This window comes from Squalius cephalus (genome assembly GCF_949319135.1).
Source record: "Squalius cephalus genome assembly, chromosome: 2".
In the NCBI taxonomy this organism is placed as follows: domain Eukaryota; kingdom Metazoa; phylum Chordata; class Actinopteri; order Cypriniformes; family Leuciscidae; genus Squalius; species Squalius cephalus.
Genome location: NC_137123.1, coordinates 23,549,845 through 23,570,766, shown reverse-complemented (window position 1 = coordinate 23,570,766; position 20,922 = coordinate 23,549,845). Strand labels below are relative to the sequence as shown.

At 36.4% G+C, this 20,922-nt stretch overlaps 1 protein-coding gene across 1 annotated transcript; it reads right to left on the bottom strand.

The window, feature by feature from the left end:
- Nucleotides 1-251: 251 nt before the first annotated feature.
- On the bottom strand, nucleotides 252-20,652 carry LOC307154757 (uncharacterized protein; the record flags this gene model as incomplete). The annotated part of the gene is made up of 70 exons (XM_079864846.1): nucleotides 252-706; nucleotides 899-1,139; nucleotides 1,299-1,357; nucleotides 1,491-1,606; nucleotides 1,812-1,993; nucleotides 2,111-2,239; nucleotides 2,396-2,454; nucleotides 2,580-2,695; nucleotides 2,913-3,100; nucleotides 3,209-3,236; nucleotides 7,507-7,610; nucleotides 7,768-7,838; nucleotides 7,943-8,064; nucleotides 8,295-8,473; nucleotides 8,557-8,608; nucleotides 8,691-8,791; nucleotides 8,935-8,996; nucleotides 9,087-9,208; nucleotides 9,316-9,470; nucleotides 9,574-9,640; nucleotides 9,747-9,847; nucleotides 10,033-10,094; nucleotides 10,187-10,308; nucleotides 10,416-10,570; nucleotides 10,674-10,740; nucleotides 10,839-10,939; nucleotides 11,124-11,185; nucleotides 11,278-11,399; nucleotides 11,508-11,662; nucleotides 11,766-11,832; nucleotides 11,939-12,039; nucleotides 12,225-12,286; nucleotides 12,379-12,500; nucleotides 12,608-12,762; nucleotides 12,866-12,932; nucleotides 13,031-13,131; nucleotides 13,317-13,378; nucleotides 13,471-13,592; nucleotides 13,700-13,854; nucleotides 13,958-14,024; nucleotides 14,123-14,223; nucleotides 14,408-14,469; nucleotides 14,562-14,683; nucleotides 14,792-14,946; nucleotides 15,050-15,116; nucleotides 15,216-15,316; nucleotides 15,501-15,562; nucleotides 15,655-15,776; nucleotides 15,884-16,038; nucleotides 16,139-16,205; nucleotides 16,317-16,417; nucleotides 16,577-16,638; nucleotides 16,728-16,849; nucleotides 16,957-17,111; nucleotides 17,215-17,281; nucleotides 17,380-17,480; nucleotides 17,665-17,726; nucleotides 17,820-17,941; nucleotides 18,049-18,203; nucleotides 18,307-18,373; nucleotides 18,472-18,572; nucleotides 18,757-18,818; nucleotides 18,911-19,032; nucleotides 19,141-19,295; nucleotides 19,399-19,465; nucleotides 19,572-19,672; nucleotides 19,857-19,918; nucleotides 20,012-20,133; nucleotides 20,241-20,395; nucleotides 20,630-20,652. 70 exons carry the CDS (start codon nucleotides 20,650-20,652, stop codon nucleotides 611-613), a joined length of 7,275 nt encoding a protein of 2,424 aa, XP_079720972.1. The 3' UTR covers nucleotides 252-610.
- Nucleotides 20,653-20,922: the final 270 nt, after the last annotated feature.

Genomic DNA, 20,922 nt, shown 5'->3' with positions numbered 1-20,922 from the left:
TGGGAACCAAAACCTAACATTCCCAGAACATTCTAAAAAATATTAGCTAGTTCTTACTCTTGTTACCAGATGTGTCTGTTAAAACAAAGAAGTCAGACGGCACTACAAAATGGCTGACACCCCATTAGGAAATGGAGTGTGATGAGTGTCAATGATGAAAATGCTTTATAATCATCATAACCTTTCTGTCTTTAAATATTGCCTGTAAAGCTCTGCATTGTATATTCCAGTGATGGATACAACAACATTCTTATAATGAACAATTGCTTTTATTTATTTTTTTAACTACAGTTTAAAACATTCACAGTGAATTTGTGTAAATTTTTCAGTAGGGAGCAATATATTATATTAGATGAAGATAAAGTACATGGAGTGTAAATAAAAACGTGATCAACACATTCTACATTTTTCCCTTAACATTAAATGTACGATCAAATAAATTGTTTATTTGAAAAACAAGATCATCATCACTTTATATGACAGAATTTTCAAATAAATAAAATAGCATAAATAACAGTTTTAAAAACACAGTTGCAAAGGTCCTGTATGCCCAGCAATACAGGAAAAATAATGTATCTTTTAAGCATCAATGTTTTGATCTTGAATATCTCTAGAAGAGGCTGTTTCGAGTGGTGTATTGTACGTTGTACGACTGTCTTCTGTGCCAACGTCTTCTGACTGCTGCACAGCATCCACAGAGTAAACACTAAAGACATAAACAGACAAAATGAGAGTTACCATCCTGAGAGAGAACACTTTACACTTTAAAACATTTTTATTCAGCTATACAATTATAAACCTCATTTAAAAGGCAGATCTATGGATAACACATCCCTGCTGTCATGAATCTCTTCACTACCTATGCACATATTTGACATTCAATCATCATAAAACTTACGCAAAGGAGAATCCAGCAAGGTATAAGCCCGAGGACAATAGCCACAGGGACAATGATCGCCACAATCCATGCTACGTTTGTGCTGTTATTTGAGGTTGTAGTGTTAATGGTGGTTGGAGCAGGTGTGGTAAAGGTCAGGAAAAGTTGTGTGACCAAGCTACCAAAAGCTGCAAATCCACCGTCACGTTCTGAGAAAACATAGGTAACATTGGCCTCAAGCACAGAGGAACCCGCTGAATCACTGTGGGGAGATTAAAACGTACAATGAGAAACAGAAAGGACATAAATTAAACATTATTTTGTCATTCACACACATGTATCAAAATCATCCCACTGGCAAAAGCAGAAATGTCATTTAGACATTTCTGCTCAACAAATTAAATAGTGGATCTGAACTCACGTGAAATTGGCTGGAATAAATGTAAGAGCTGCTGAGGGATTCTGTAGGATCTGCGTCACCTGAAGAGTGCAGCAATAAATATAGAGAATAGCAGTTAATGTGATTAAAATAAGGCAATTTTAATTTCAGGTGTTGTTTTTTTGTTTTTTGTTTTTTTTGAAGAACTGCAATATCTAAGCCTCTCCAACTCACCAACTTATTTATCTTGTTTTGTATTTCAATATAGGCTTGATTCTTCTGTGTATCATTCACAGATAAACCGCTGAGTTCAAATTCAAAGTTGAGAGCATAGGCAGTCTCATTAATACCTTAAAGACATATAACAAAAAGAATTAGTTGTATGTGTGGGTGGAAAAAAATTTCATTATCCATTCTTATTCATAATTATTGATTATTTGCCTTCTAAAGAAGCCATAGAAGCTTACTACAGGTCTGCCAGATTTACACTATTTGCATTCAAATGTTATATTCACACACACAAAAATGGCACATAAAGAAGAAAGAAAAACTTACTCGAATAGATGACATTCGCCTTGATCACAGGGTCACTTGTGATTACTCTTGTTTTGGTGGTTTGTTTAGTTGTAAGATTTGAGGCCAGCAGAGAATTAACTATCAGCAGAACGTTACTCTCACTTGGTCTTGGGCCCAGTGTGACAAACACAAGGCGAATCTTAATAACCACGCCACTAATACTAAAAAAAAAAAAAAAAAAAAAAAAAAAAAAGGATGATAAATAATTGAAAATGTAAACATAGAAAATGAAACCAACTGGATTTCACAAAATTAATGATTGGACTCGTTGGACTTACAGTTTTGGAGATGTGGGAAAGGTCACGAAAAGCTGTGTGACCAAGCTACCAAAAGCTGCAAATCCACCGTCACGTTCTGAGAAAACATAGGCAACATTGGCCACAAGCACAGAGGAACCCGCTGAATCACTGTGGGGAGATTAAAACGTACAATGAGAAACAAAAAGGACATAACTGAACATTATTTTGTCATTCACACATGTATCAAAATCATCCCACTGGCAAAAGCAGAAATGTCATTTAGACATTTCTGCTCAACAAATTAAATAGTGGATCTGAACTCACGTGAAATTGGCTGGCATAAATGTAAGAGCTGCTGAGGGATTATGTAGGATCTGCGCCACCTGAAGAGTGCAGCAATAAATATAGAGAATAGCAGTTAATGTGATTAAAATAAGGCAATTTTAATTTCAGGTTTTTTTTTTTTTTTTTTTTGAAGGACCGCAATATCCAAGCCTCTCCAACTCACCAACTTATTTATCTTGTTTTGTATTTCAATAAAGGCTTGATTCTTCTGTGTATCATTCACAGATAAACCGCTGAGTTCAAATTCAAAGTCGAGAGCATAGGCAGTCTCATTAATACCTTAAAGAAATATATAAAAAAAAAAAATTAGTTGTATGTGTGGGTGGAAAAAATGTCATTATCCATTCTCATTCATAATTATCCACAATTATTGATTACTTTCCTTCTAAAGAAGCCATAAAAGCTTACTACAGGTCTGCCAGATTTACACTATTTGCATTCAAATGTTATATTCACACACACAAAAATAGCACATAAAGAAGAAAGAAAAACTTACCCAAATAGGTGACATCCGCCATGATCACAGGGTCACTTGGGATTACTCTTGTTTTGGTGGTTTGTTTAGTTGTGAGATTTGAGGCCAGCAGAGAATTAATTACCAGCAGAACGTTACTCTTACTTGGTCTTGGGCCCATTGTGACAAACACAAGGCGAATCTTAATAACCACTCTACTAATACTAATACTAAAAAAAAAAGAAGAAAAAAAAGATGATAAATAATTGAAAATGTAAACATAGAAAATGAAAACAACTGGATTTCACAAAATTAATGATTGGACTCATTGGACTTACGGTGTTGGAGCTGTTGTCAAAGCGTTTGCTGTAAAAGAAAATAACAAGTAAAGGAGGAGATCAGACTTTCAATTACAGTATCAGGTGTTTTTGGTGCAAGACATAAAACATGACATCTTTTTAAAAAAAAATGTTAATGTTATATCTGACTGTCAGTTTGTCCATTTAAAGGGCACCTATTATGACCCTTTTCACAAGATGTAAAATAAGTCTGATGTCCTCAGAGTGTGTATGTGAAGTTTTAGCTCAAAACACCCAGCAGATAATTTTTTACAGCATGTTTAAATTGTCATTTTTGGGGCTCAGAAAAACAGAGACTGTCCTCGCTGCAGCCTGTAGCGCGATGACGTACTTGATTAATCAAATACGTAGTTGATGTTCGACACACATGCACATGAATAGGAATAGTTTTTAACACGGATGTATTAATCTCGTATTTAATGTAGCCTAATTTAAACCGTAATGCCGAGTTAAAGATAGAATAAATAGATACAAATGGTTGTTTCATTAGACACTACTAACTATACTATAGAGTATTTAAATGTTATTTAGGCAACAAGGGCATAGTGTTTTGAATAGCCTATAACCTATGTATTATTATTATTATTTGTTTAATTTGGTCCTTTATGGAATACAAATATACTGAAAATATCTATAACTATTGTCTTCATTTTTTCCACTCATAGTCTGTTTTATAGTCTTCTGTGTTTTTTGTTTCATATTGTAATGTAGCATTTATTCGTTCATGCTACATTCAGATAGATCAATGTTCTAATGAATAAAGACATTTTATATTCATATAGCGTTGAATGCTTTACAAATACTAATTATAAGTTGATAACAAATTATATTATTAATTACCCTACATATTACTTTGCATGAAAAATAGCGCTATGCCATTATCCAAAGAGCTCCAAAGATCTAGGCAGACTTTTTCCTTCTAAATATTTTGAAATTGAGTGTATAGCCTACAGTTAAACTTATGATCTCTGATGTTGTTTTGAGATTTTTAGACATTTATGAAAAACAACTATAATGAATAAACATTTATTTGACTTGACTGAGGCGTTATTAGTCATGTGAACTTTCTTTTCTTTCATTATTTTTATTGATGAAAATATTTATCTTGGCTATTAGAATTGCATAAAAATCAATATAGGCCTACACAAAATGTAATGGCATTAAGTCCATGGGAAATTACATGACGGATAAAAACAGCCAAAACGAGACATTTTTAAACTCAACTAACTCAGAGTGATGGATATCCTAATAGTTATTGCAACTTCTGCATATCTATCATGTAACAGTGCTTCATGTAAAGTTATGGATTACAATAATACTATAATGGATGATAATAGCACTAATTTGGGCAGTGTCATTAGGCTACAAAATGCATATCCAGTAGTATTGCAAATCTTTGAAGCTGCCAGTATAGGGAGAAAAACATGTTATGGGCCATAATGTAAAAACTTTAATGTTTAAATTCATCCATTATGGCATAGGCTATGTCATACAGATTTTATAAAATAATATAATTTGTGGATAATGTAGGCTAAAGGCCTGTTCACACCGGGACGAATTTCGCGCGCGATATTCGCCGACGTTTAACGCCTCGTGACTAAATAAAGGGCGCCAATGTGAGTGTGCACACCGGCGCAAAAAACGGCACGCGTAAAAGCGTCATTTTTTAAAAAACGCCTCGGGTTCGTTTTTTTGGTTTGACGCGCCGCGTCAAAAACTATCCGACCAATGAGATTGGCGCTTTTGTTCACGTGTCTGGAGCTTCTGAAGTTACAGTAAAACACAACTTGGGGGCGCTCAAACACAAAACGGTCTTGCCGTGCACACATACGTAACGGCGAAGAAGATATACGCCAAGTAGCGTCTACACTGCCGGGAAGAAATAAGACGAGGAAGATGCAAGGCAAGATGATTGTAGAGCTGCTGGTCTCGTTGGTGTCGGAACATAAAGAACTATATGACAAACGCGACAGCGACTACAAAAATCTTGATAAAAGAGAACTGTTATGGAGTGGTTTCTGTTTTACATTAAGCGCCATCTAATGTCAGGGAATGAATTTGCATGTTCACCGGCTCATCGTCAGCGAAAATCGCTTGGGTGTGAACACAAAAAACGCGTTGAAAAACGCTGCCGAATAACGCGCGCCGATATTCGTCCCGGTGTGTAGGACCCTTAATACTATTACTTGGGAGAACGTGTAAAAAATGCCGACAATCATCCAGATTCGCAAAAAAAATCTTGCAATTCTTATTTTTTTATGCTCCCTGAGACATCACAAGATTTAATGTGTGTGCATAACAGTGCACAAAAAGAGCTTGAGGAATGTCTTCTTTTACGCGTGCCTGTTTCACAGCGGCTCCGTCATAACACTGTGCCACTGACTTTGTTTTGCAATCGTAGCTGCCCAACACTTCAAGTGTTCATCGAGACATTCAGTGAGACATCATGAGCTCGTTTTTTTTCTGTGACATCCTCAAACTCTTTTTTTACTCCGATGTCAGTAACATACCGGATTACAAAAGACAGCTGTGCAGTGTTGCTGCAATCGGTGGTCTCATCCACCATAACTGCGACAAACTTGGTGTTGTTAATCTCTTTTTTGATGGAATCATTTAGCACCTCAGCAGTTCTGAATTTCCCCCAATGTTCCCATAAAAACGGTGGTCGTGGCAAGGTGGTGTCGCAAGTCAGCATCGTATTCTGATAGCAGAGACAGTAACTCCAAGTAATTACTTCGATTCAGGGACTCATACCCCTCGTCATGTCCCATGAAAGACAATTCTTGCTGTCCCAAAAAAGATGACACAATCAATGAGGCGCTTCAGTATGTCCCGGTTTTTCTTCACTCTCTCATTGTCACAGCGGTCGTAGTTACTCTCAGTGAAGTGCCGCACAAAACCTTTTCCAGTCTTGGTCAGCCCATCCAGCCTAGGTGTAGATCTTCCTTTTGAAATTATCTCTTTCTTCTCTCCAAACGAACGCCTTGAAAAAGGCACACGAAGGAGATGGAAAACAGGATCGGTAAGAGGTGTGAAGGCAGCGGCCATAGCTCAGTTCACTGACATCGCTCACAACCCGCCAACATTTCAAACGGTTGATGACATCAGCGGGAGCTAGCGCCGACACATCGCTGGGCCCCTGAAGCGTTCTGTCACTGTGCATCAAAATTTGATTGGCTAATGATACACATCAGTCAAAGTTATGATCAAATGGAAAATGGCAGCTTCAACAGAAGGCTAGCTATACTTCTAGTGCTGGTCCACGGAGCTGTGATGCGTTTAGATGAAAATCCAGCTCAGCCTCACAAAAAATAACCATATTCTTTCTGGAAGTATAATCGTAAAAATGAAAAAATACATTTTAGATTTTGGCAGGGCCAGCAGAGACATCCCACCTCTGTGTAATAGGTAATCACGCTCGTGTGTGTTTGAAACTTTCATAACGTAATCGAAACCTACTACAGCACATGCGTGTTAAAACGTCAACTACGTTTTTGATATCAATGCTTTCATCGAGCTACAGGCTGCAGCGAGGACTTCTTGAAAAAATATGCTGTTTTAGTGTATATTCCTTTAAATGCAAATGAGCTGTTGCTGCCGCTCCGAGGGCGGAGCCTCACAAGCTCCCTCTGTCAGGACAATTTCATCTCACAGAATGATAATATCAAAACAGAAACTCTCAGCAGTGTTTATTTTGACCCGGAGTTGGATAATAATGCCTACAGAGCCAGAGAATATATAGAATAGGTATAGTTTAGTTTAATTATCTGCCATGATCAGTAACGTTAACGTTAGGCCTATCGTTCCAGAGACTGTAAGCTGGATCATGAACAGTTGGTACAGATTCATCGTCGAGTAACAACAGGAGTAAATGAAGACTGCTATGTTCATTCTTACATCCAACAACAAAACACCTCAATCGCTTAGAAGACATTCTTGTCTACAGCTGCTCCGGCGACGAACCAATGGCGGACAGTGAGTGTACGGCTCACTCAGGGCGGGTCTATGCTAAAACGGCAGTGTCAATCAACAGTCGTGGGAGGGGCTTGTGCAAAAGTACGTCACACTGCCCCGAATCTGAGAACAGCTTGTTCTGAGACAGTGCTTATGATTTATGGGCATTTAAAAAAAAGCACTGAGTGGATTTTTTATCATTAGAGTGGTTGTGTCCAAACGCCATGTAAAACCTCATGTTCAAACACCATGTAAAAATGAATTTTGCTTAATAGGTGCCCTTTAAATGATTGTTTCAGACTGTAGGGTGTATATGACAATACCTTCGTTAACCTGGAGAAGTTGCTGGATAAAGAGGCTAGGTTCCGAGATGTTACGGTTTGAGAAAACATAAGTAACATTGGCCTGAATTGTGGTGGAATTACTCCTGTTGGGAAATTAAAATGTACAATTAGAAATGAAAGTCAATAAATGAAAAATTATGTTTAGACACCTACTCATTTACAAAAACTACCCAACTAATACCAAAGAAGATGTTTTTTGTTTGTTATTTTTCATATATTTACTCAAAATTCAGAACTTACACGAATGCTGTGAAATCGCCTGGTTGGAAATTAACTACAGGAGCTGAGGGATTATTTAGGATCTTGTTCAGCTGAAAAGTGCAGCAAAATTTTTTGATTAATTAGTTTGAGATTAACGTGGTTAAAATAATGACTTTTTGTAGAAGACTACTGTATTGAAATGTGTCCAACTCACCAATGAATTTACAGAGTCTTGTACTGACAGGTAGGTGCCATTCCTGAATTCAGGTTTCTCAGACATGGTTACATTGCTGATTTCAAATCCGAAGTTGAGAGCATAGGCGGTCTCATTAATTTCTTAAAAATACATAAGAGAAATAATTAGTGGTGTGGTAGTATATGTGCATAGTATAAAATTTCACTTCATTTTCACGCATTTTTTAAGGTTATTAAATGACCAAATTGACTATTTTCCTTCAACATCAGCTATATTAGCTTACTACAGATCTACATGATGTGCACCATTAGCATTCAAAAATTACATAATTCACAACAAAAAGAACCCAAAGGAGGAAATAAAAACTCACTTGTATATGTGACATTCACAAAGCTCACAGGATCACTAAAGGTTTGTGTTCTGGTGTCTAGTTTAGTTGCGAGACGCGAGTACAGCAGAGTGTTGGCCACCTGAATAATATCCTTTTCATTTGGTAGGGGGCCAAGTATGACGAACACCAGGCGAATATATATTATCACTGTGCCAAGCCTACAAAGATGATAGATAATACACATTAAGATAGAAAAAGAAAATGAAAATTTTAAAGATCAGACTGAAATCATTGCTCTTACAAAGTCGGTGGAGAAGTTGTGCTTGTTGTCAAAGTGCTGGCTGTTGTTGAGACTGTATAATAAAGCAATGATTAGTGGAGGATGCTTGCGGTATTTGGAGTCAGTGGAGTAATTCATTGTCAGTTTTGACAAACCTGTCTGTGAACGAAGCTCATTTAGGAAGCTGACTGGTTGAATGACATCTCCATCCTGGAAGGTGGATTCCATCCTGCCATCAATCTGGTTTGAAGAGCTCCTGTGGGACAAACAGAAGATATCTGTTCAATTCAGATTCAAAAGGTTTTGACTTTTTTGTTTGTTTTTAATTTTCCATTGCTTTAATAAATTAAAATGTGACAACAGATAAAATAAAGATTGGGATGTCAGTTTGCATCTTACACAAAGTTGGATGAATTGGCTTTCAATGTGGGACTACTATGTTCATTCAGAAGAGTGTTCAGCTGCGGGTGAAGATCAAATCTTTCATTAAATTCTGGAGAAGATTTATATTGGGCACAAAAACATTTATTCCTTTAATTCTGATTTCTTACCGCATTATTGATGACATCTTGCACTAGGACGTAAGTGCTGTTTCTGAACTCAGGGACTTCAGACATGCTGATGTTACTCAGATTAAACGTAATGACGACAGCATAGGAAGTTTCAGAGATTTCTGTTTGGAAATAAAGATATATTTCTATTTGTCCAGACCTTGCCAGTCTTGACTGTTTGACTTATTCTCATTTCAAAAGTTTTTCAATTCAAGAAGATGAAACTTACTCTGATAAGTGACATTCACCACCTTCACTGATTCATTGAGCTGTGACTGTCTGGATTTCAGGAGAGTGTTGACAGCACTGAGGACCAGAGCTTCACTGGGGACTGGAGATGAGGAGTTGAACAGCAGCTTGCTCTTGACCACTGCTGAACCAGATCTGTAAAGATAACCTCTTTTCATTAATACAGTTCCCTTTTTTGTAATGAATTTAGGACTCCATAAAAGGTTGCAATGTTTGCAAATAGAAAATAAACACTTGCATTGGGCTTGGTGAAGTTGAGGGGAAACTGGTTATTGTGTCTGGAGACACTGTTGTAGTGGTCAGTTCTACAATGAAAGGCAGAAACACAATAAAACTCAGATTCAGAGTAAAATCTTTTTTTTTTTATTTTTTTTTTTATTATTCATATAGATATCGTGAGTATTGACATACCCATCTGTAAACGGAGCTCATTTAGGAAGCTGACTGGTTGTATGGCATCTCCATCCTGGAAGGTGTATTCCATCCTGCCATCAATCTGGTTTGAAGAGCTTCTGCAGGAAAAATCAAACAGATGTTTAGAACGAGTTTCAATTCATTTGTGCAATACAGATTTATTGACATTTTCAAGCAAATGTAAATATTTTTATTTTTTTGCTATTTTAATGTCCTGAAATCGAAAACTGAACATAATAGATCAATAATTAGATTCCAAGATAGAAGTAAGATTGCATCTCACGTGAAATTGGAGGACTTGGGTACAAAAACTTGTTTCCCAGGTTCATTCAGAAGAGTGTTCAGCTGCAGGAGAAAAATCAAACCATTCTTCAAACTTTGCAGAAAATTGGAATTGGAACTAAATCTATTTACAGTGTTCATTTTTATATATTTACCGCATTATTGATAATATCCTGCAATCTCTTGTCGGTGTTGCCTCTGACATCAGAATCTGCTGGCATGCTGATGTTAATCAGGTTAAATGTAAAGACGACAGCATAAGAAGTTTCTGAGATTTCTGTTTGGAGAGAAATGTGACATTTTTTTGGTTAAAAGATTTCCATTCATGAATGTTTGACTAAATACCATTTTAAAAGCATTTTGACCTTAAATGATGAAACTTACTTTGATATGTGACATTCACCACCTTCACTGATTCATTGAGCTGTGTCTGTCTGGATTTCAGAAGAGTGTTGACAGCACTGAGGACCAGAGCTTCACTGGGGACTGGAGATGAGGAGTTGAACAGCAGCTTGCTCGTGACCACTGCTGAACCAGATCTGTAAAGAGCACCGCTTTTCATTAATACAGTTCCCTTTTTTGTAATGAATTTAGGACTCCATAAAAGGTTGCAATATTTGCAAATAGAAAATAAACACTTGCATTGGGCTTGGAGAAGTCGAGGGGAAACTGGTTATTGTGTCTGGAGACACTGTTGTAGTGGTCAGTTCTACAATGAAAGGCAGAAACACAATAAAACTCAGATTCAGAGCAAAAAGTTTTTTTTTTAAATTATTATTCATATAGATATCGTGAGTATTGACATACCCATCTGTGAACGGAGCTCATTTAGGAAGCTGACTGGTTGTATGGCATCTCCATCCTGGAAGGTGTATTCCATCCTGCCATCAATCTGGTTTGAAGAGCTTCTGCAGGAAAAATCAAACAGATGTTTAGAACGAGTTTCAATTCATTTGTGCAATACAGATTTATTGAAATTTTCAAGCAAATGTAAATATTTTTATTTTTTGCTTTTTTAATGTCCTGAAATCTAAAACTGAACATAATGAATCAATAATTAGATTCCAAGATAGAAGTAAGATTGCATCTCACGTGAAATTGGAGGACTTGGGTACAAAAACTTGTTTCCCAGGTTCATTCAGAAGAGTGTTCAGCTGCAGGAGAAAAATCAAACCATTCATCAAACTTTGCAGAAAATTGGAATTGGAACTAAATCTATTTACAGTGTTCATTTGTATATATTTACCACATTATTGATAATATCCTGCAATCTCTGGTCGGTGTTGCCTCTGATATCAGAATCTGCTGGCATGCTGATGTTAATCAGGTTAAATGTAAAGACGACAGCATAAGAAGTTTCTGAGATTTCTGTTTGGAGAGAAATGTGACATTTTTTTGGTTAAAAAGATTTCCATTCATGAATGTTTGACTAAATACCATTTCAAAAGCATTTTGACCTTAAATGATGAAACTTACTTTGATATGTGACATTCACCACCTTCACTGATTCATTGAGCTGTGACTGTCTGGATTTCAGAAGAGTGTTGACAGCACTGAGGACCAGAGCTTCACTGGGGACTGGAGATGAGGAGTTGAACAGCAGCTTGCTCTTGACCACTGCTGAACCAGATCTGTAAAGAGCACCTCTTTTCATTAATACAGTTCCCTTTTTTGTAATGAATTTAGGACTCCATAAAAGGTTGCAATGTTTGCAAATAGAAAATAAACACTTGCATTGGGCTTGGTGAAGTTGAGGGGAAACTGGTTATTGTGTCTGGAGACACTGTTGTAGTGGTCAGTTCTACAATGAAAGGCAGAAACACAATAAAACTCAGATTCAGAGTAAAATCTTTTTTTTATTTTTTATTTTTTTATTATTCATATAGATATCGTGAGTATTGACATACCCATCTGTAAACGGAGCTCATTTAGGAAGCTGACTGGTTGTATGGCATCTCCATCCTGGAAGGTGTATTCCATCCTGCCATCAATCTGGTTTGAAGAGCTTCTGCATGAAAAATCAAACAGATGTTTAGAACGAGTTTCAATTCATTTGTGCAATACAGATTTATTGACATTTTCAAGCAAATGTAAATATTTTTATTTTTTTGCTATTTTAATGTCCTGAAATCGAAAACTGAACATAATAGATCAATAATTAGATTCCAAGATAGAAGTAAGATTGCATCTCACGTGAAATTGGAGGACTTGGGTACAAAAACTTGTTTCCCAGGTTCATTCAGAAGAGTGTTCAGCTGCAGGAGAAAAATCAAACCATTCTTCAAACTTTGCAGAAAATTGGAATTGGAACTAAATCTATTTACAGTGTTCATTTTTATATATTTACCGCATTATTGATAATATCCTGCAATCTCTTGTCGGTGTTGCCTCTGACATCAGAATCTGCTGGCATGCTGATGTTAATCAGGTTAAATGTAAAGACGACAGCATAAGAAGTTTCTGAGATTTCTGTTTGGAGAGAAATGTGACATTTTTTTGGTTAAAAGATTTCCATTCATGAATGTTTGACTAAATACCATTTTAAAAGCATTTTGACCTTAAATGATGAAACTTACTTTGATATGTGACATTCACCACCTTCACTGATTCATTGAGCTGTGTCTGTCTGGATTTCAGAAGAGTGTTGACAGCACTGAGGACCAGAGCTTCACTGGGGACTGGAGATGAGGAGTTGAACAGCAGCTTGCTCGTGACCACTGCTGAACCAGATCTGTAAAGAGCACCGCTTTTCATTAATACAGTTCCCTTTTTTGTAATGAATTTAGGACTCCATAAAAGGTTGCAATATTTGCAAATAGAAAATAAACACTTGCATTGGGCTTGGAGAAGTCGAGGGGAAACTGGTTATTGTGTCTGGAGACACTGTTGTAGTGGTCAGTTCTACAATGAAAGGCAGAAACACAATAAAACTCAGATTCAGAGCAAAAAGTTTTTTTTTTAAATTATTATTCATATAGATATCGTGAGTATTGACATACCCATCTGTGAACGGAGCTCATTTAGGAAGCTGACTGGTTGTATGGCATCTCCATCCTGGAAGGTGTATTCCATCCTGCCATCAATCTGGTTTGAAGAGCTTCTGCAGGAAAAATCAAACAGATGTTTAGAACGAGTTTCAATTCATTTGTGCAATACAGATTTATTGACATTTTCAAGCAAATGTAAATATTTTTATTTTTTTGCTATTTTAATGTCCTGAAATCGAAAACTGAACATAATAGATCAATAATTAGATTCCAAGATAGAAGTAAGATTGCATCTCACGTGAAATTGGAGGACTTGGGTACAAAAACTTGTTTCCCAGGTTCATTCAGAAGAGTGTTCAGCTGCAGGAGAAAAATCAAACCATTCTTCAAACTTTGCAGAAAATTGGAATTGGAACTAAATCTATTTACAGTGTTCATTTTTATATATTTACCGCATTATTGATAATATCCTGCAATCTCTTGTCGGTGTTGCCTCTGACATCAGAATCTGCTGGCATGCTGATGTTAATCAGGTTAAATGTAAAGACGACAGCATAAGAAGTTTCTGAGATTTCTGTTTGGAGAGAAATGTGACATTTTTTTGGTTAAAAGATTTCCATTCATGAATGTTTGACTAAATACCATTTTAAAAGCATTTTGACCTTAAATGATGAAACTTACTTTGATATGTGACATTCACCACCTTCACTGATTCATTGAGCTGTGTCTGTCTGGATTTCAGAAGAGTGTTGACAGCACTGAGGACCAGAGCTTCACTGGGGACTGGAGATGAGGAGTTGAACAGCAGCTTGCTCGTGACCACTGCTGAACCAGATCTGTAAAGAGCACCGCTTTTCATTAATACAGTTCCCTTTTTTGTAATGAATTTAGGACTCCATAAAAGGTTGCAATATTTGCAAATAGAAAATAAACACTTGCATTGGGCTTGGAGAAGTCGAGGGGAAACTGGTTATTGTGTCTGGAGACACTGTTGTAGTGGTCAGTTCTACAATGAAAGGCAGAAACACAATAAAACTCAGATTCAGAGCAAAAAGTTTTTTTTTTAAATTATTATTCATATAGATATCGTGAGTATTGACATACCCATCTGTGAACGGAGCTCATTTAGGAAGCTGACTGGTTGTATGGCATCTCCATCCTGGAAGGTGTATTCCATCCTGCCATCAATCTGGTTTGAAGAGCTTCTGCAGGAAAAATCAAACAGATGTTTAGAACGAGTTTCAATTCATTTGTGCAATACAGATTTATTGAAATTTTCAAGCAAATGTAAATATTTTTATTTTTTGCTTTTTTAATGTCCTGAAATCTAAAACTGAACATAATGAATCAATAATTAGATTCCAAGATAGAAGTAAGATTGCATCTCACGTGAAATTGGAGGACTTGGGTACAAAAACTTGTTTCCCAGGTTCATTCAGAAGAGTGTTCAGCTGCAGGAGAAAAATCAAACCATTCATCAAACTTTGCAGAAAATTGGAATTGGAACTAAATCTATTTACAGTGTTCATTTGTATATATTTACCACATTATTGATAATATCCTGCAATCTCTGGTCGGTGTTGCCTCTGATATCAGAATCTGCTGGCATGCTGATGTTAATCAGGTTAAATGTAAAGACGACAGCATAAGAAGTTTCTGAGATTTCTGTTTGGAGAGAAATGTGACATTTTTTTGGTTAAAAAGATTTCCATTCATGAATGTTTGACTAAATACCATTTCAAAAGCATTTTGACCTTAAATGATGAAACTTACTTTGATATGTGACATTCACCACCTTCACTGATTCATTGAGCTGTGACTGTCTGGATTTCAGAAGAGTGTTGACAGCACTGAGGACCAGAGCTTCACTGGGGACTGGAGATGAGGAGTTGAACAGCAGCTTGCTCGTGACCACTGCTGAACCAGATCTGTAAAGAGCACCGCTTTTCATTAATACAGTTCCCTTTTTTGTAATGAATTTAGGACTCCATAAAAGGTTGCAATATTTGCAAATAGAAAATAAACACTTGCATTGGGCTTGGAGAAGTCGAGGGGAAACTGGTTATTGTGTCTGGAGACACTGTTGTAGTGGTCAGTTCTACAATGAAAGGCAGAAACACAATAAAACTCAGATTCAGAGCAAAAAGGTTTTTTTTTATTATTATTATTCATATAGATGTCGTGAGTATTGACATACCCATCTGTGAACGGAGCTCATTTAGGAAGCTGACTGGTTGTATGGCATCTCCATCCTGGAAGGTGTATTCCATCCTGCCATCAATCTGGTTTGAAGAGCTTCTGCAGGAAAAATCAAACAGATGTTTAGAACGAGTTTCAATTCATTTGTGCAATACAGATTTATTGAAATTTTCAAGCAAATGTAAATATTTTTATTTTTTGCTTTTTTAATGTCCTGAAATCGAAAACTGAACATAACGAATCAATAATTAGATTCCAAGATAGAAGTAAGATTGCATCTCACGTGAAATTGGAGGACTTGGGTACAAAAACTTGTTTCCCAGGTTCATTCAGAAGAGTGTTCAGCTGCAGGAGAAAAATCAAACCATTCTTCAAACTCTGCAGAAAATTGGAATTGGAACTAAATCTATTTACAGTGTTCATTTTTATATATTTACCACATTATTGATAATATCCTGCAATCTCTGGTCGGTGTTGCCTCTGATATCAGAATCTGCTGGCATGCTGATGTTAATCAGGTTAAATGTAAAGACGACAGCATAAGAAGTTTCTGAGATTTCTGTTTGGAGAGAAATGTGACATTTTTTTGGTTAAAAGATTTCCATTCATGAATGTTTGACTAAATACCATTTCAAAAGCATTTTGACCTTAAATGATGAAACTTACTTTGATATGTGACATTCACCACCTTCACTGATTCATTGAGCTGTGACTGTCTGGATTTCAGAAGAGTGTTGACAGCACTGAGGACCAGAGCTTCACTGGGGACTGGAGATGAGGAGTTGAACAGCAGCTTGCTCGTGACCACTGCTGAACCAGATCTGTAAAGATAACCTCTTTTGTTTAAAATATTTCACATCTTTACAATGAAAGTACTCCATGAATGATAGTGAGCTCTCGAAATGGTAAGTCAACACTAACATTAGGTTTGAAGGAGCCACAGAGGAACCGGTTGTTGATTCTGGAAACACTGTTGTAGTGATCACATCTACAATTAATTGTAAAAACAAACAATTAGTCTTTTGTGATTTACAGAAACATTTTTGTTTGTTTACCTTTTAGAATTGTGTATAGCCATAGATTATCATTATTGACGTACCCAATTGTGAACGAAGCTCATTTAGGAAGCTGACTGGTTGAATGACATCTCCATCCTGGAAGGTGTATTCCATCCTGCCATCAATCTGGTTTGAAGAGCTCCTGTGGGAAAATCAGAAGATATTGTTTAAGGACTTCAATCCATTTTGCAAAACAATTTATGAAAATTACCTAGAAAAAGTATTTTTCATTTCGGATTGCTTTAATAAGCTAAAATATGCAGAGACAAAGTGAAGATTGCAAAGTCAGTTTGCATCTTACGTGAAGTTGGATGAACTGGACTTCAATGTTGGACTGTTAGGTTCATTCAGAAGAGTGTTCAGCTGCAAAAGAAAATCAAATACTTCATTCAACTCTGAAGAAGCTTTATATCAGATTCAGACTTCTGTATTTTTTAATGATAAATCTTTACCGCATTATTGACAACATCCTGCACTTGCGTGTAAGTGCTGTTTCTGAGCTCAGGGACTTCAGACATGCTGATATTACTCAGATTAAACGTAATGACGACGGCATAGGAGGTTTCTGAGATTTCTGTTGGCAAACAATCACACATTTTTATTCAGTCAAAGCTTGACATTAAATCACTGGTTGAAAATGTGTAGCTGAAATACTTTTCAATTCAAGATGATGAAACTTACTCTGATAATTGACATTCACCACCTTCACTGATTCATTGAGCTGTGTCTGTCTGGATTTCAGAAGAGTGTTGACAGCACTGAGGACCAGAGCTTCACTGGGGACTGGAGATGAGGAGTTGAACAGCAGCTTGCTCGTGACCACTGCTGAACCAGATCTGTAAAGAGCACCGCTTTTCATTAATACAGTTCCCTTTTTTGTAATGAATTTAGGACTCCATAAAAGGTTGCAATATTTGCAAATAGAAAATAAACACTTGCATTGGGCTTGGAGAAGTCGAGGGGAAACTGGTTATTGTGTCTGGAGACACTGTTGTAGTGGTCAGTTCTACAATGAAAGGCAGAAACACAATAAAACTCAGATTCAGAGCAAAAAGGTTTTTTTTATTATTATTATTCATATAGATATCGTGAGTATTGACATACCCATCTGTGAACGGAGCTCATTTAGGAAGCTGACTGGTTGTATGGCATCTCCATCCTGGAAGGTGTATTCCATCCTGCCATCAATCTGGTTTGAAGAGCTTCTGCAGGAAAAATCAAACAGATGTTTAGAATGAGTTTCAATTCATTTGTGCAATACAGATTTATTGAAATTTTCAAGCAAATGTAAATATATTTATTTTTTGCTTTTTTAATGTCCTGAAATCGAAAACTGAACATAACGAATCAATAATTAGATTCCAAGATAGAAGTAAGATTGCATCTCACGTGAAATTGGAGGACTTGGGTACAAAAACTTGTTTCCCAGGTTCATTCAGAAGAGTGTTCAGCTGCAGGAAAAAAAATCAAACCATTCATCAAACTTTGCAGAAAATTGGAATTGGAACTAAATCTATTTACAGTGTTCATTTGTATATATTTACCACATTATTGATAATATCCTGCAATCTCTGGTCGGTGTTGCCTCTGATATCAGAATCTGCTGGCATGCTGATGTTAATCAGGTTAAATGTAAAGACGACAGCATAAGAAGTTTCTGAGATTTCTGTTTGGAGAGAAATGTGACATTTTTTTGGTTAAAAGATTTCCATTCATGAATGTTTGACTAAATACCATTTTAAAAGCATTTTGACCTTAAATGATGAAACTTACTTTGATATGTGACATTCACCACCTTCACTGATTCATTGAGCTGTGTCTGTCTGGATTTCAGAAGAGTGTTGACAGCACTGAGGACCAGAGCTTCACTGGGGACTGGAGATGAGGAGTTGAACAGCAGCTTGCTCGTGACCACTGCTGAACCAGATCTGTAAAGAGCACCGCTTTTCATTAATACAGTTCCCTTTTTTGTAATGAATTTAGGACTCCATAAAAGGTTGCAATATTTGCAAATAGAAAATAAACACTTGCATTGGGCTTGGAGAAGTCGAGGGGAAACTGGTTATTGTGTCTGGAGACACTGTTGTAGTGGTCAGTTCTACAATGAAAGGCAGAAACACAATAAAACTCAGATTCAGAGCAAAAAGTTTTTTTTTTAAATTATTATTCATATAGATATCGTGAGTATTGACATACCCATCTGTGAACGGAGCTCATTTAGGAAGCTGACTGGTTGTATGGCATCTCCATCCTGGAAGGTGTATTCCATCCTGCCATCAATCTGGTTTGAAGAGCTTCTGCAGGAAAAATCAAACAGATGTTTAGAACGAGTTTCAATTCATTTGTGCAATACAGATTTATTGAAATTTTCAAGCAAATGTAAATATTTTTATTTTTTGCTTTTTTAATGTCCTGAAATCTAAAACTGAACATAATGAATCAATAATTAGATTCCAAGATAGAAGTAAGATTGCATCTCACGTGAAATTGGAGGACTTGGGTACAAAAACTTGTTTCCCAGGTTCATTCAGAAGAGTGTTCAGCTGCAGGAGAAAAATCAAACCATTCATCAAACTTTGCAGAAAATTGGAATTGGAACTAAATCTATTTACAGTGTTCATTTGTATATATTTACCACATTATTGATAATATCCTGCAATCTCTGGTCGGTGTTGCCTCTGATATCAGAATCTGCTGGCATGCTGATGTTAATCAGGTTAAATGTAAAGACGACAGCATAAGAAGTTTCTGAGATTTCTGTTTGGAGAGAAATGTGACATTTTTTTGGTTAAAAAGATTTCCATTCATGAATGTTTGACTAAATACCATTTCAAAAGCATTTTGACCTTAAATGATGAAACTTACTTTGATATGTGACATTCACCACCTTCACTGATTCATTGAGCTGTGTCTGTCTGGATTTCAGAAGAGTGTTGACAGCACTGAGGACCAGAGCTTCACTGGGGACTGGAGATGAGGAGTTGAACAGCAGCTTGCTCTTGACCACTGCTGAACCAGATCTGTAAAGAGCACCTCTTTTCATTAATACAGTTCCCTTTTTTGTAATGAATTTAGGACTCCATAAAAGGTTGCAATGTTTGCAAATAGAAAATAAACACTTGCATTGGGCTTGGTGAAGTTGAGGGGAAACTGGTTATTGTGTCTGGAGACACTGTTGTAGTGGTCAGTTCTACAATGAAAGGCAGAAACACAATAAAACTCAGATTCAGAGTAAAATCTTTTTTTTTTTTTTTTTTTTTTTATTATTCATATAGATATCGTGAGTATTGACATACCCATCTGTGAACGGAGCTCATTTAGGAAGCTGACTGGTTGTATGGCATCTCCATCCTGGAAGGTGTATTCCATCCTGCCATCAATCTGGTTTGAAGAGCTTCTGCAGGAAAAATCAAACAGATGTTTAGAACGAGTTTCAATTCATTTGTGCAATACAGATTTATTGAAATTTTCAAGCAAATGTAAATATTTCTATTTTTTGCTTTTTTAATGTCCTGAAATCGAAAACTGAACATAACGAATCAATAATTAGATTCCAAGATAGAAGTAAGATTGCATCTCACGTGAAATTGGAGGACTTGGGTACAAAAACTTGTTTCCCAGGTTCATTCAGAAGAGTGTTCAGCTGCAGGAAAAAAAATCAAACCATTCATCAAACTTTGCAGAAAATTGGAATTGGAACTAAATCTATTTACAGTGTTCATTTTTATATATTTACCACATTATTGATAATATCCTGCAATCTCTGGTCGGTGTTGCCTCTGATATCAGAATCTGCTGGCATGCTGATGTTAATCAGGTTAAATGTAAAGACGACAGCATAAGAAGTTTCTGAGATTTCTGTTTGGAGAGAAATGTGACATTTTTTTGGTTAAAAGATTTCCATTCATGAATGTTTGACTAAATACCATTTCAAAAGCATTTTGACCTTAAATGATGAAACTTACTTTGATAAGTGACATTCACCACCTTCACTGATTCATTGAGCTGTGTCTGTCTGGATTTCAGAAGAGTGTTGACAGCACTGAGGACCAGAGCTTCACTGGGGACTGGAGATGAGGAGTTGAACAGCAGCTTGCTCGTGACCACTGCTGAACCAGATCTGTAAAGATAACCTCTTTTGTTTAAAATATTTCACATCTTTACAATGAAAGTACTCCATGAATGATAGTGAGCTCTCGAAATGGTAAGTCAACACTAACATTAGGTTTGAAGGAGCCACAGAGGAACCGGTTGTTGATTCTGGAAACACTGTTGTAGTGATCACATCTACAATTAATTGTAAAAACAAACAATTAGTCTTTTGTGATTTACAGAAACATTTTTGTTTGTTTACCTTTTAGAATTGTGTATAGCCATAGATTATCATTATTGACGTACCCAATTGTGAACGAAGCTCATTTAGGAAGCTGACTGGTTGAATGACATCTCCATCCTGGAAGGTGTATTCCATCCTGCCATCAATCTGGTTTGAAGAGCTCCTGTGGGAAAATCAGAAGATATTGTTTAAGGACTTCAATCCATTTTGCAAAACAATTTATGAAAATTACCTAGAAAAAGTATTTTTCATTTCGGATTGCTTTAATAAGCTAAAATATGCAGAGACAAAGTGAAGATTGCAAAGTCAGT